Here is a 16656-nt window from a genome sequence, read left to right as displayed (position 1 = left end):
AACTCTTTCTCCCTGCAGCAGGAAGGCAAATTTTCCTCTATTAACTCCACAGAACAAACCCAAACAACCACACTTTAAAAAAAACAAAACAAAAAAACCAAAACCTAAAGAACATGTTGTGAGCGATGTAAAAAAACTGTTAGGATCTTCCTCCACCCAAGACTCTGCTCATCTGTCATTTTATTGCATGTTTGCAAACAAGCAAACAGAAATATGTTGGAGAACAAATTCTGGGCAAGACGGGACCTGCTTGAATAACACAACCATTCAGAGTTTGAACTAAAGTAAAGTTGTTTCATCACCGCGTCCATGACAGCAGCATGAGAAAGCATGCCAGTGTGTGTGAAATGAGGAGTAAAATACAAAGATATTATTTCTGTGTCAAAACAGAGGTACTGTTATTCGGGCTAGCCTGAATAACAAGTAAGTAGCTTCCTTCAGGTGATCCAGTGAGACAGGTCAATTAAGATTTTGTTAATTTCAGGAAGACAAAGCTGCCCAATTTTTAATTTCAGTGCAAACTTTCAGTACAGACCAAAGAAAGTCTTGAGACTGAGGAGAATAACTTCGCATGCTTTTTTTTGATGCATGTAAGTCAGTAAGTAAGAATGGATCAAAGCAGGAATAAATCAGAATGAACCAGTGACTGAGTCAACGAAATGACAACTCAGATCCGAGCATGCAACATGCAATTATGGGTAAGAACTTTAAGGTTTGTAATAAATCTTGGTGCTCAATAATAGACACTATCCTTTATACGTAAGCACAGCAAAGATGTATCCATATACAAGTGGACAACAGAAGATTAGAACAACATGATCTGATGAGTCTTGATTTCTATTGTAACACTTGGAATGTTAGGGACAGAATTTGACATCCATCCTATCAGACTGATGGTGGTGTAATGCTGTACAGGATTTTTTCTTTTTTCAAAACTGGTTTCCTTAACATGACAATGATGTCCCTGCACACAAATGGTCTCCACAATCATCAGATTTTAAGCCAATAGCCAATCACATCATGGACGTGCAACAAGCAAATCTGCAGCAACTGCGTGATGATGTCACGTGAAAATGGACTAAAATCTCTGAGTAATATTTCCAGGACCTCGTTGAATCTGTGCCATGTAGAACTGAGGCAGCTCTGAAGGCAAGAATGGGTCCAACCTGGTAATAGCGAGGTGTACCTGATCAGTTATGCTAACTGTCCCCATTGTGATGAATGAAAGGCTCCGTAGTTTTGATTTTAGCTTTGAGAACATCATCTGTTTATGTGTGTGTGTAGACATAAACCCCCAATCTTCATGCAGATTAGCTGTGGGCTATAACCCATGTAACCCAGTTAGGCTGGTTCTCTCTCTCCCAGGTTCTCTGGAAATGTCCCCAAGTCAAACGCTCTAACCACACAGCACACACACACACACACACACACACACACGCAAAAAAAACAAAAACGATAAACAAACACACACACAACCCACAAGCTCAAATGAACCACATACCATACAACTTTATTATTATGAATATTTTTGTTGGCGGCTTGCAAACAACAAAATGATTCTCATTGCTAGAGTAAGAAGGTCCACATAAGACAAAACCCACTACACTAGAGAACCATTCAATCACTGCTAATAGCTTACACCTGCCCAGGTATCCACACAAACCAGTTTAGCACAGAAACCCAAACCAAGGTCCATGAAGTGCCACACCACAACTGAGCTCTGAGGGCTTTTCGAGGACTAGCACTTATGGGAAACAAGCCAGAGCAGCCATCCAATGCAACTCAGACCTGCCTAACAAATGGCTGCATGGTGTGGGTCATCATAGGGGAAAATTCAGCAAGCCTATTTACCAATGTTTCTGTACTGACTACTGATAAAACGTGGCAGAAATGAGGAAGCTGAAAGCTAGAAAACAGTTTTACTTCAACTTTTTCAACATTTTAACATGAAGGTCTGTGGGGACTTCTTGGGGAAGTTTTGTTTTTTTTTGCACTTCTGCATTGGCTCTGGAGGTTGCTGCTTGCCATCACCTACCTGTTGAAAAATAGCTAAAAGCTCTCCAACAAGTTGTTAACAGAGACGTTTAATTATGTTTACAGCAATCGATGTGAGAGATCTTAATCAAAGCATGAAAAGTAGCTCTGTGTCCCTTTCTCCATCACATGGGAAAGCTGAAATAAACCCTTAAAAAAATCAAGTATCAGTTCTTTTTCTTTTTGCTCCCACCTGTTTGTCAGGTGGGGCTAAATATCCCTCAGTTTGTTATGTGTCACTAATGTGTAACCCTCATCTGGTTGTGGGAAATAACAGTGTCATATTACTAGAGACATGTTGACGCTTTAACTGGGCCTTCACCAGAAGACCTCTCATTAAGTTCTTTGAAGGTGTCAGCCAGCTCATAGGGATTTTGCCCTCCCAGAGATTGTTATGTTAATTATTTTCTGGAATTTGAACGTAAGATTATGAAGTAATTGTGAAATAACAGGTCTGCTCATTAGAAGAAAAGTAATATTTCAAATGAGAAGCTGACACAGACATGTAACATTATACCGTGTCCTCCTTACGAATGTCAGTACTGTATCTTATAACACTGCACGAGAGAGCAGAAATCCACTCTCGTTCAGTGATTTTGTATATCAGTAACAAAGAAAAACCGAAAAAATCTGCCGGGTCACAACACCTGAGATTCCTCTAAATCAGGGATGGGCAATTCATTTTCCCATGGTGCAACATGAGAAACTAGCATTGTTGTGAAGGACCAACAGAAACTGAACCAATAAGCTTATAGAGAGATGAAAATTAATACTGAGCAAAAGTGAGTTTATTTATTCTTAGTTATTAGGGAAAGTATGATTTTAATTATCCTATATGGTAGTCTTTATGTTTTTGTAAACTCCTCAAAATACAGGGCAGTGTCCTTTTGAATATGAACATCACAACTTTTTTTTACTACCAGGTCTCACTCATCCAGTGATTTTTTAAATTTAATTTTTAGGAATAATAAAGCAAACATCTTTTGATTTCCCTCAATTTTGCTAACTGTAACATATTAAACGTGTCTAAAGAAGAGGTCACTTAAACTCATAAAGGAATATTTAGCCCTTGGGTCTATGCGGACACATTATGTATTTTTGGTCATTTTTGGTCACATTTAGTAATTTATTGGACTAAAAATGGCAGAAATGTTGCAAATTTAGCGACAATAAATCACCTGTGTAGACATAAATAGTTTAGATGTTATAAACACATGGAGACACAGTGTGTCTAGGTTTCAGTATCCACAGATCAGCAGATCTATTGCCACTTATGTTGATACATTGTGTCTATGTAACTGGCAACTAATGAGCATCACAGAAACATTATAAACCCAGGTAGAAACACTGTAAATATCAAAATATAAGCACATAGGCTAACCAGAGCCCACCAAGCTACATGTGGGTCAGACTGTTTGTTTCTGTGGAACTATATCGAGGTCTGAACTGTTGATATATCTTTAAGATGTAGAACTTTAAGAACAGTTATTCAGGCGAAAGGTTTGGCATTGATCACATGAGGAACAATTATTCTGTATTTTATACAAATTATATTTCCCAACATCTTTAATTCAATTCAATTCAATTTTATTTATATAGCGCCAAATCACAACAAAAGTCGCCTCAAGGCGCCTCATAGGTACAGAGAAAAACCCAACAATCATATGACCCCCTATGAGCAAGCACTTTGGCGACAGTGGGAAGGAAAAACTCCCTTTTAACAGGAAGAAACCTCCGGCAGAACCAGGCTCAGGGAGGGGCTGCTGCGACCGGTTGGGGTGAAAGAAGGAAAACAGGATAAAGTCATGCTGTGGAAGAGAGGCAGAGGTTAATAACAGATATGATTCAATGCAGAGAGCTCTATTAACACATACTGAGTGAGAAAGGTGACTGGAAGGGAAAAACTCAATGCATCATGGGAATCCCCGGCAGCCTACGTCTATTGCAGCATAACTAAGGGAGGATTCAGGGTCACCTGGTCCAGCCCTAACTATATGCTTTAGCAAAAAGGAAAGTTTTAAGCCTAATCTTGAAAGTAGAGATAGTGTCTGTCTCCCGAATCCAAACTGGAAGCTGGTTCCACAGAAGAGGGGCCTGAAAACTGAAGGCTCTCCCTCCCATTCTGCTTTTAAATACTCTAGGAACAACAAGTAGGCCTGCAGTGCGAGAGCGAAGTGCTCTAATAGGGTGATATGGTACCACAAGGTCATTAAGATAAGATGGGGCCTGATTATTTAAGACCTTGTATGTGAGGAGCAGGATTTTGAATTCAATTCTGGATTTAACAGGAAGCCAATGAAGGGAAGCCAATACAGGAGAAATATGCTCTCTCTTTCTAGTCCCTGTCAGGACTCTTGCTGCAGCATTTTGGATTAGCTGAAGACTTTTCAGTGAGTTTTTAGGACATCCTGATAATAGTGAATTACAGTAGTCCAGCCTGGAAGTAATAAATGCATGAACTAGTTTTTCAGCGTCACTCTGAGACAGGATATTTCTAACTTTAGAGATGTTGCGCAAATGGAAGAAAGCAGTCTTACATATTTGTTTAATATGTGTGTTGAAGGATATATCCTGGTCAAAAATGACTCCAAGGTTCCTCACAGTGTTACTGGAGGCCAAGGTAATGCCATCCAGAGTAAGAATCTGGTTAGATACCATAGTTCTAAGATTTTCAGGGCAGAGTACAATAACCTCAGTTTTATCTGAATTAAGAAGCAGAAAGTTAGCGGCCATCCAGGTCTTTATGTCTTTAAGACATTCCTGCAGTTTAACTAATTGGTCTGTGATACCTGGCTTCATGGATAGCTAGAGCTGCGTGTCATCTGCATAGCAGTGAAAATGTATGCTATGTCTTCTAATGATGCTGCCTAGGGGAAGCATGTATAATGTAAACAGAAGAAACTTTACAAGAAACTCACATTTAAAGGTTTGTGTCCAAGCTGAAAATAAACCTAACTCACTTTTAATCCATCTGGTTTCTCTTTCCAAGTGAGGAAACATTTGATTTACGCAACTGTTTTTTTTTGTTTTTTTTTTTTTACCTTTACCGGATTACCATGATCTGCTTTTTATGAATGCACGTGCCCAGTACCTAAAGAAGTTGGATACTGTCTATCATTGTGCTCTATGTTTTATTACTGGCTGTGGAAATCATGTACATCAATGTGCCTTGTGAACACTTGTCTGTACGGAATATTGTATTTGTTTTTTACTTGTTATCTGTTATATTTGTTGTAACTTTTTCTGCCCTGTTGGTCACATCTCTCTTGGAAATGAGATTTAAAGCTCAATGAGACGTTTTACCTGGATAAAGAAAGGATAATAAAAACTTGAAGTGTATGTTTTCCAGTGTTCTTGTGTGATAGTCTTTGTACGCTTTGTGCATCTTTTATAACACAAAAACTGTAATTTCATCTGATTTTGTGTCTGATAATTATCTGTGGTATTAATGGAAAGGTATCAAAAATCCTCACTTTGTGTGATTTATATGACTGGTAAAGTGGGAAAACTGGTCAATATCATCACCAACAAACGAGCTGCAAGACAAACAAACTCAACATTTCCCAGCTGTCCTGTATTTATAACTTCCTGCTGTAAGGTAATCCTCCTACCTGTATGAGCTGTGTGAAGGTCGATACAATCATGGTGGATGTTCAGGATGAGCTCCTCTGATTGGGTAACGGTGACGTTTGGGTAGGAGGGGGAGGATTATAAATGCAGCGATGGCGGAAAAGTTTGTCGTTTGGTCGAGATTATAACGGTCTGAGAGCTCACAAGCAGCCAGCTCCTTCTAAAGCGCACTTTCTTCATTTGTTTCTCTCCCTCTCTTCTTTTAATCCAACATGAACAGAGTTATCCTCCAGCTTTTTGCAGTCGGATTGTGCTTTGCAATCGGTAAGTTTTTTGTTTGTTTTTTTAAAAAAAAAAGTAAATATTCGATTTAATTTCAGGTTACCCGTTATTCGAGTTATTCAATAAAAATGTTTTTTCTCTAAACACTTTTAAAGTGAACAGCTACCTTTAAAGACTTAAGTTTGAATTTTAGCAATAAATGTTTAAGTTGAACTGTGGTCGAATTTTAATAACTATCACCTGCAGTGTCCCGTGTGTTCCCAATTAAAGCCTTACTTTTTTGTGCAAGTTTTAGGACTAAATTATGTTTAAGATCTTTATTTTCGTTCTAAACTGAGCTTTTATATGTTCTAATACAGTTTTATATGTGTATATATTTTTTGTCCTTGACGCTTTACCATTTACCATCCCTTTTTTTTCTTTTTCTTTTTTTGATGGGTGTGTCCTTGTTGGAGGGTGCAGAGCTGTTTTTTGCTGGGTGTGTGCGCAAAAGAAGGTGTAAACACCACCTAGACCAATGTAAAAATGAGAAAAGCTTCCCTTTTTGGCATAAACCCAATCACATATCAGTATTTTTCCCCATAATGTGGGTTAGCTCGCTGTGGTTTTAAATGGTATGTTCTAGTTTATCTGATAATCTGGGTAGGGAGCTTTTGACTGTTCCAGATAAGATATTAAACATTTAAAACCCAGCCACATATCAAAGTTCATGAATAGTAATGCAAATTACAGCTCTGTGGTTTATTTATGCTGTAAACTATAAATGTATATGGAAATGCACTGCTTCTAAGCAAAGTTTAACTTTGATAAAATGGAGACACTCTACTTAAAAATATAAAAATAAAGTCAGTTGCACAGAAAATAAATGCTTGAGGCAATCTGCATACAAAGCTGACATTTATCTCAAATGAGTTCTGCTAGTTTGGACCTTAATTAACAAGTTAGATTTTGTGGTTGCTCATAGTTTGCACAGACGACGACATTTTCAGTAAGCATTCACAGCTACTGGCAAAGCAGAAATATTAGAGGTGCCTGAGCACTAATGTCAGCTTTACTCCATTTTGTTTCACATCACACGCATTCAAGTTTTACTGCTGCTCAGCTAGTAGTGAGCAGTGTTTGTAGACAAACTGGAGTCTTCCATGCAACCTAGAGGTGATCGTGGCAATCGGCTAGTGATCAAAATAATCGCAAAGAGGCTTTCACCAACCAGTTGAGGGATGGCCTCCCTTTCCCCTCGATACCAGTGGTGGTATCAGGTCCAGTATGTCATAAAGGATGGTGCCGTATAGCTAAAAGTAGTGGATAAGTTGTCTTGTGGAACTTATCTTAACAAGCTTAAGTGCCCATTCCAAGTCCCACATAACAAATTAAGATAATAATTTGCTTTGGTTTTTTTAAATTCCCTATAGCTGAATAAGGACCATTTGCAAAAAGGTTTCACCAATATTTCAATATGGCTTCCATACATTATCTAGCTTACTGCTAATAGCTTTAGCAAGTCAGACCAAAACATTGTGACTAAAATGTATTACTGGTAAGTGAAATGCTATGGGGAGTTGTATTTAAATTGGTTAGCTAAAGCTAGCCAAAAGTGTGAATAACTGTGTAAAATAATCAGAAAAGAGATGAAGCTGCCGAAGGCGTTAGATAAAACTAGTTAAATATGGCGGCTAAACGATTTGGTGAAACTGAAGCTTCAGTTAACTTAAATTAACAAATTCATTTTAAAAGTATTTATAGCAGTGATTAAACCTCTAACTAAAGGTAATGGGTAGACAACTGTTTTTTATTTGACTGAAAAAGTGAACCATTGAGCCATTTTGCTAAAATATACAGAAACAAAACGTATAAACTGCTACAGTTTTGATTTTGGGAGTTTCCCATTGAAATGGATGAATTGGTTTCCAAAAGAGTGGTTAAATGACTCTTTTTCTCAAAGAATCAAACTTGTATGAAGGTTCATATACAAATTATTAAAATCTCCAGAAATCATTGAGGCAATGGCCTAGAAATGATCAGTATCACCTGGTTTAGCTAGAAGTAGTAGCGCTAACGGTTTGCTAAGTCTTCAAACAGTTTAAGTGGCTCAAAGAAGTGAAATTGTTAGGTCTGTTTTGTTAACTTGCAAAAAATTCATATTTTCATTTGGTCTTCTTGTTTTTACCTTAACAATTGGGTTTACAGGTTTTTTTTTTTGTACTTCAAAGTAAACTGAATATTATGAAATCAAATTTCTTAACTTTTTAGAGGATTAAATTTTGTTAGCATGTTAAATGATGTGTATTGTATGATTCACCTGAGTGACTAAGACTTTGGCTTTAGTGTGTTTACCCTTTGTGCACATCCTGGGATTTATTCTAATGCTGTTTATTGCAGGTTCTAGGGTGAGGCAGCTTGTTTGTGATATGTGGAGAAGTGCTTTTTTTTTTTTTTTTTTTTTTTTAAATCCACCCCAGGCTGTTAAACAGCAAGTCGCATAAAAAAAACAACTTGTCTTGTTTGCCCAGGGTTCAAATTCCTGAGTCTGTCTGGACTTTTTTTTTTTTCGGCTTGTTTTGTTTTACACCTTTTGTCCTGTTTTGTCCTTGAGTTTTCAACCGCTGTGTTTGGTATTCCATTTCAAACCACACCTTTCTGGGATCTGTATTGTCATCCTGTCTGCTTGCTGTACCTTCAGGTGATAATGCTGACCTATTTACTTGTGTGACCAAAAAGTGATCCCCATATGGTCATAATTGTATAAAGGTGTTTGGGTGTGTCTGAAGTGGAGGATTCCAGACGGTGGACTGGTTCATTTCTAACATAAAAACAGACAAATCTTCACCTCTGTTCGGCTACCAGCTGCTTTAAATCCTTAGTCAATAAATCTAAGTAATCTACAGTGTTCACTGCCAAAGAGACAATTTCGACTTGCTTGAGACAGACACATTTTTTTTTTTTTCCTTGCATTGGAAAAATTCCTGTCTTGAGACACAAACTTGCACACGCCTGGATACATGGGAGACATGCAAGCATGGATGAATTACTTTATTAATCCTAGAGGGAGAAACTAAATTTAATAGCAGCCACTACACAAAAACAATGTGGTAGGTAAATGAGATTCTCCAAAAAGAGAAATTATAAAAATTAGACTAAATTGAGACTAAAGTAAACATGAGGGAATACAAAGGGAGTAAAGATGGGCCATTAGCTACACCCTGCACACAGTAAACCCTGCACCGCTCCGGGTAATGTAAATGTATTTGTTTGCCATGATCAGTTGATGGTCACTACTTGTTTAAACAGTTGAAAGGGAAATAAATCATGGCTATTGGTAACAAAACATTTTAAAGTTCAACTAAGCTTTAATTTCTGAATTATGTATTCATAAGGTGTTTTCTTTGGCTCGCTGCCTTTCTGTTTCAGGATAACTGTTCAGGTGAGACGAGAGGATTTGATTCCCTTTCTAAAAATGTGAATATCTGACACCCTTCCCACCACAAACCAGCTGCTCCTATTCATGGTGTCCCCATGGCAAGTTTTAAGCTTCAAATCCAAACGCAAACTCGTGTGAGCTGCCCAGGCACATTAATCTTTAGTTTTTTTTATGGGCGGTTACAGGGTGAGGACTATCATCCCTCCTTACAAGAAGACTTAAAATAGTTGCCCTCATAACAGATTTCATAAGGTTGTTTGGATGTTTCCTGACTTGGTTTAATTTCTTTCCATATTGTAGCGCATGACTCACTGTTTGGCTGCTGGTATTTAGTCAGTGCCTCCTCCCATCGTCCTTTTCCAGCTGATTCCCACAGTTCTAAATCTGAGCCTTGTGAGTTTTTGTTTTTTGTTCCCTAAATTGTCCTGCCCCTCAAGTCCTGTGGTGTTGATATGTTGGCTGGCACTGTAAACGGTGCCCACCCCACCCCACTGCCTCTTTTGCAACAACAAAAGAAATGTCCTCATTTAGCTCTGCATTCATTACCACAGATACAACACCTTTCAATATACTTTGTCCAACTAGTACGTACTTTGACCTCGGAGTGGAAAATCACAGGTCCACAGCCTGCAGCGTTAGTCTGTGAGTGATAGAGGGCAGTGTAGGACTGAGGCTCGACTTTGAGTAATGTGGCACGTTTGACGGCTCAAGAGTGTTCCTTCATTATTAAAGAACAGCCTGCTGCCCAAACCCCTTTTAATTGGGTAATTCAGTAAAGAGCAGAGCTGTGCCTGATATGTTTTTAAAATGTTGGAGAGCTTCTTGTACAAGGTGCCTATGTGCATCAGTCTGCAAATCTCTCAAATGATCACTTTAACATGGTATATTTACTATAAACATTTATAGGCAAGTATTTGTTTCCCTAACCACCTTCATATTTCTGAAATTAATACTGTTCATAGGTATCACACAGGGAAGTATCGGATTTATGCTGGACCAAAGAGGAATTTCAGAATTATGCCTTGTTGTCTAAGTGTTGTAGCTCAGATATAGATTTATAAAGTAATTAAAATATTAAAAAGAGGACTCGATGTGATATATTTTAATAGTTGAGAATAAAATGATTACAGTTCAATGCTAAATAGCTTCTGGGCTGGAAGTTCTGGCAGCTAACTTTTGTTAATTCAGAGTAAATGATCCTTGAAACTTCCAGCCATTGTGTTAAAAGCACTTGTATAGTGTTTAAAAAAAACAAAACAGGAACTTCCTTGTTATTTATTACATTACTTACTAACTTTGTGGCATGAATAACCACAAAGATAACAAATGTCCACCTTCAAATTTTCCAAAACTATCCATTAGGAAGAATTGGTGTCCTCTTCTTGCCCCCCCTGACCTTATGTTTGACACGCCTAATCTAAGGCACTACATGCTTACTGCTTATTCTTCTTCAAGCTGGTGACATAAATGGTTTTGTGTGTACTCTTATCGTGCCCAGAGGCTGATCTTTAAACTGTATGATGTTCTCCAGCTGGCAGTGAAGACCACCAGTCATATGCTGATGCGTCACCTCAACTGAACAAATGTGCTGCTGTAACTGGGCAACCGTTAACCCTGAAACACTAAAAATAACATGCCTTACCTCAGGTTTGTTTTCTATAAACATGTGACGTATCTGCATGAGTTGGCTCCGTGAAGGTGGAGGAACTGGTTGGATTGGATTTCAGATGGAGAGGAAGTCTTCCAACACATCTCTCAGCACTCTTGGTTATATCCTGTCACCATCACTAAACAAACCTGCCATAAGAAAGTTCTCAAATGTAGCTCTACCAAATTTGATGCAAGGAAAAATAAAATGTTGTGTTATAGCTACTTTTTACTGAAGGTGCCGTATTTGGTAACTTGACGTTTCTTTCCCATCGCTAGTAACAGGACCTCCAGTGTCCTTTAATGAAAGCTTTTTGATACAGTTATTAGAATCTTGGTTGTATCCTAATACAGATTTATTTTCATGCCTGTATAACCTTTAAAACATTTTAAAGTTAATGTTTACTTCTATTACAAATAAAAACTGCCACATGACATGAGCTAAGGGGTGTAACCGAAACCAGTTGTGGAGGGTGTGGGGTTGTTTTCTGTGTACAAAGGTGTGGGTGTGATTATTTTTTTTTATTTTTTTTTCTTTGAAATTGAACTGAGACATCAGAACACATTATTACAGTGCTCATGCCACCACACAAGAATCCATTTTATTGGTGTTGTACATGCTAATAGTCCTCCAGTCTAAACGGAGGATGAATTTTTAAGGTGGTTATCAGTTCAGTTATGTAGCCTGTGATGATGCATACCTGTTACCTGTTTAGCGTGAGATGTGATGATTGTGCTTGGTTTGTTTTGTTTTTCTTTTCTTTCCCATGACGTATTTGACAGATGAAAAGGGGGGAACTAGTGAGCTGAGTAGGGAAAAATGGGCATGAGTCAATGCAGCAAGGCAGATAATGCTTAGTCATCATGCTAGTTACACAATTACTTTTTAGGGTGAACGCTCTGTTTTGTTACTCATCGTGAGATGGTTTATTAGCTTCTTAATAATCTGGGAGATTTTGTCTGCAGCTACATGTTTGTTTTTTGTTTTTACCTTGTCAGAAGTAGCAGTAATTGTAAATTATCTGTAATTTCAATTTTAAGCTGTCACATTTAAGACAAAATGATTAAAGTGATAGACTTTAGGAACAACTTTAGCTGTAGCCCAGAACTACAAAGATGACTTCAGGGTAAAGCTGTAAGCTTTGAACATTTTAAACTTTTTTTTTTTTTTAAATGCTGCATTCACAGTATAAGCAGTTTGCAATACTGCGGCTTATTAGAAATCAATGCTTTCATTTCCCTGTCTCTCATTGGTTACTGCTCAATGTTGTACAATTTGTGCCCATTTCTTTCTAGTGACGCACTCTCAAAGGTAGCTTGGAAATTCCTTGGGTGACACTTAACCTGAGGTGTTTGGGTGGGGTGGGGTTGTTTTTTTTTTTGTTTTTTTTTGCAAGGTTTGTCAACACTCTCTGCACTGAGGGAAAGTATAGTTACCCCCTTCCCCCAACCACAGCACAAATGACAGGTTGTGAAATCACGGCTTGTACCAGGATGGTGTTATCTGAGATCAGTCATGCTTCTTGTTTTTGTCTTAAAGCAGATTAAGGTTTTATTATAAAAGCTGAATTGGTCTCTAAGGGTTTCTGCGTACATGAGCAACATTTATGGTCTTAAAATTGAATAAGAGGAAGTGCTTTCATGAGAAGACTGGGACTACATTCTTTTACAATCTACTCAAAAGAAGTCCTCAGAACCGCTCCAGAGGGTTCCTTTTAACACATGTAGGGCCTAAAGAGAACCTCCCCTGTGCTTCAGGCTGAAGGTCAAATTTTTCTTTATCTAAGACTTTGTCCTTATCTGTTAAATGCCAGACATCGATACCCTAATGGAGGACAAACACTGAAAGGCCTCTTTTTCTCAGCCTCAATTTCAAGCGACCATGAACAATGCAAATGTTTGAACTCCCATTTGTTACCTGTTACCAAACTAAACTGTTTTTCCTCTTTTCTCCCTTTTCTCCAAATCTGATATCAGGCCAAGCGCTCTTATGCTACCAATGCCCCATTGGGTTTGGAAGCCTGTGTGTGACATCTGAAAAAACATGTGCAAGCGGCGAACAGTGCTACAGTGGAGTTGGGAAAGCAAGTAAGTGCCAGTGGCTACAAATGTGAACACACTGCATTCTTGTAAAGCTTGTCGTCAGCTCTCAGGTGAAACCCCTGCATTCTTAAAATGCAAACACAAAGGGAGAGTTTTTACATATTCTCCTGCATGTGAACTGATGGATTTTCTAAATGTGATCTTTGTGCTGCAGGAACAAACTTTTGATTGCCTTGTCATTGATTTAAAACTGACGGTTTCTTTTTCCCATTCAAGTCGATCCTTCTCAGTTGGTGAATTTCTACCTGTAACATGTAGCCATGTTACATTGTCAGGCTTTCCAGGATAAGCTCATTGATTATTGACTGGTGACAAAAAGCATGTGGTTTCAGTCAAATCCATCTTTCACACATTAGTTTTCAAAATGGCAATGGCAAAAACGCTTCATGACCAGACTTGACAAACGGTAGCAGGATCTCTTTTATAATGCTTGGTCCTCGCATGAAGAGCTACCAATTCTGCAAACTGAAATTGGCTCACTTTCTAGACTCTTGCTGACATGTTAAAACTCTAAAGAAGTTGCGAGCACCCTGAGTGGTAAACGCTGACCCTGTATGTTGTTCCACAGTTGGATTTTTGGACATCAAGATGAAGGGTTGCCTAGCAGTAGCAAACTGCAACAAGACTGAAGATGTGGACTTTGGCACAAACAAGACCGTCTACAAGATGACCAAGACATGCTGCAACACAGACCTGTGCAACGCAGCACCCGGCGTGCCCGGCATCCCCACGCTGACCCTAGCCCTCGCCACCATCTCTGCTGTGTTTGTGGGAAACCTCCTGGTTTGACAGATGCCACCAGTGTAAAATGCAAACATGGATGCAACACACACCAGAGATTCGATAAATTGTCCTTAAACATGAGGTTTTTGTAATCATGGAGAGTTTTTTCTGTTCTTTTTTTTTTTTTTTTTTTTTTTTCATTATGGGTCTTTTGTTTACGGTCCTTGAGGTATGTTGCAGTTTTGATTTCAGATGTTTTTCAATTAATTCAATCTTTTAAACATTTTTCTTGATTTGTGTCAGCCTGCATTTCACTGTAACAGATGCTTAAAGTCTGTTTATATTAATCGGGTGTAATACTGATATCAAAGTGCATTTTGGTGTAATTGAATCACCTGTGAGGAATTTCGTAATCGTTTTCTAGCTCTGTTGCTGTCGGTACGCCTCAAACGAAGAGTTTGATACTCTGAGTATCGCTGCCAGCGTTGCATTTGAAGATGGTGGGGGGGGGGGCTTAATTTTAAGCCTAAACCAAATGTGTTTCTTATCTTACTGAGTGGAAACTAAGAGGGGCAGTAAGTGGAGCCTAGCTGTATAACATTCATTACTACCTGTGAAACCTAAAGCATAAAGGGTGTTTATGAACGCATTATGGAGCTTAAGGCTGGCACCAGTTCATCATTCCTGTTTCTTTTTTTTCTTTTTTCCCTCTAAATATAACTTTACAGTTTCCACACTGTCCATTTACTCTGATTTTGGTACTGTCAGTTTAGTCATAATATTCATATGCTAACCGAAACACACATGATCTCATATTTTTCTAACTATATTGTTTGTTTTTTAAATTGTCCAGTCCCCTTTAAAGAATCTTCATCGGTTCAATTTTTTCCATTTGTCACATTCGCACTGCTCACAAGCTGTGAGGTAAAAGCGTTTTTTTTTTTTTTTTTTTCCCCCCCCCTTTCTTTCTCGTGTGTGTGTGTGTGTGTCCGTTGTTGGAGTAATGGTGATGTATAGACTACTTTCTCATACTGAAATATCTATATCCAGATATCTTGATCAGCTAATTTGGCAATACTGTTAAAAGAGATCCTTTTTTGGGGGTTAAAAATGTATATTTTGATGCTTCAAAGTCTTTAAATAAAACAATTGAAACTGGAGAGAAGTGTGTATCAGGTTTGTTTCATCACCAGTAAACAAATCAATCTTTGTGAAACTGCAAGATTTACTGGTTAACCAGGTTTCAGTGCCCCTTTGCACAGAGAGACTTTCTTGATGTGTATCTTTTAGGCTTTGGTGTAGTTCTTAAGGAAGTGTTTCCTTAATCAGTTTTTTTATTATTTTTTTATTTTTATTTAAATGTACATTTATTATTTTTAAAAGCAACTTTTCTATCTTTCAGCAAAGGAACTAAGAGTTTTATGAACGATTAGTTTTAGCTTTTGAAGTTGGTCGGGGGGAATCTTTTCTGTATCATACGTGAGATTAAACAGATTATTCTGGGGTTCTGAGGTCATTTCTAGAGAAAAAAGGGGGTAAACCTAGAAATAACTCTTGAATTATTCTGTAATAAAAGCAAATTTTACTTGAAAAGAAGACCCACTTAGTCGGTAGTTTTGTTTTGTGTTTTTACATTTTCCAGCCTCAGCGCTGTCATCATTCATGGCATTCCTTCCCTCATTAGCACTCCCTCTCCTCCACCTGAGGTGACAAAGACAAAAGGCTTAGAAAAAAACTGTCCACTCCCTTCAGCTGTCAAACATATAAATCTCTCCCCACCAAACAAGCTCATCAGTTTATCGAGAAGAGCCAGCAGCCTCTCTGTGGAAGGACTTTCTGAGGACTCTTACCCAAAGTCAACGACCAAATCAACACAAGATGGCAAAGATCGTGCTTGCAGTCATCGTAGCTGTTGCATCCTTCATGCTGGGTAAGGTTATCCAATCAGTTCTGTGCATCGGTTAATGATAAAATGAGGTTACAAAAATAACATAAATATTATGATATATTATATAATACAAGGAAATCAGAGGAGCTAAAAAAAGGTGCAAAATTATCTTTTTTTCCTGAAATACTTTAGATGATTATCACCGCTAAGTTCCTTTTTGGTGATAAAAATCATTGTCTTTAGTAAATTATTTTGGTGGCAGGGTAAAAATAAATTCAGGACTCTGGCAAACTATAATTTACTTCTTGTGGTGGCTTTTATTTATTTTTCCATAATTTCAGACATAAAACATCTGCCATCATTCCAACATTTAGAAAATGATTTTTTTTCTTTGTGCTGAGGGTAATCATTCACTTCACCGGGCACTAGAAGACAGCTGGTTAAGGGGCTATCGAGAGTGATGGGATGTTCTTGATTTTTGGACAAAACTGGTCAAATTCTCCTCACGGTAACATCTAAGTAAGACTCCTGTAACTGTCTCAGAGGCAAACACTGTGCCTGCTTTGTGTTTGGGCCAAGTGCACATGAGCACCACACGATGTCAGGAGAATCCGCTCCAGCTTTGCCCAAAGATGCTCTTTCTCACATTCTGGAAATGCAAAAAAATTTTTGTGTGTTGCCAAGCTGCGAAGCCTGGGTGAGGCATGCAGGAAGCAGAATTCATACGTTATATGATATTTGGATATTTGCCTGTGCTGTTTTTTTTAAACTATCTGAGTAATGAATGCCCAAACTGACTGAGCTGCTGCTCAGGGTGAGGCTATAAAAGTTCAGGCCTCTGGTGTATTTATGATAAATGACAAGTCCACTAAAATAACAGCAGACTGACTCTTTTTCAATCCTCCAAATTAAACAAAACCTACTTTGAGGTCCCATTTAGTAAAAGTGTTTTTGTTAGCATCGTGTTTCTATACCGAATTGAGATGATAGC

The 16656-nt window shown here is 38.1% G+C and overlaps 1 protein-coding gene across 1 annotated transcript; it reads left to right on the top strand.

Annotated features, from left to right (window-relative positions):
- Positions 1–5758: 5758 nt before the first annotated feature.
- Positions 5759–14723, top strand: spaca4l (sperm acrosome associated 4 like). Its single transcript, XM_031738114.2, has 3 exons — positions 5759–5928; positions 12929–13039; positions 13623–14723. The coding sequence occupies exons 1-3, from the start codon at positions 5877–5879 to the stop codon at positions 13841–13843; spliced, it is 384 nt and encodes a 127-aa protein (XP_031593974.1). The 5' UTR covers positions 5759–5876; the 3' UTR covers positions 13844–14723.
- The last annotated feature ends 1933 nt before the right edge of the window (positions 14724–16656 follow it).

The sequence above is a fragment of the Oreochromis aureus genome, linkage group 22 (assembly GCF_013358895.1).
Source record: "Oreochromis aureus strain Israel breed Guangdong linkage group 22, ZZ_aureus, whole genome shotgun sequence".
Taxonomy (NCBI): Eukaryota; Metazoa; Chordata; class Actinopteri; order Cichliformes; family Cichlidae; genus Oreochromis; species Oreochromis aureus.
Note: the sequence above shows the minus strand (reverse complement) of the source record. Positions and strands in the feature narration are given on the sequence as shown.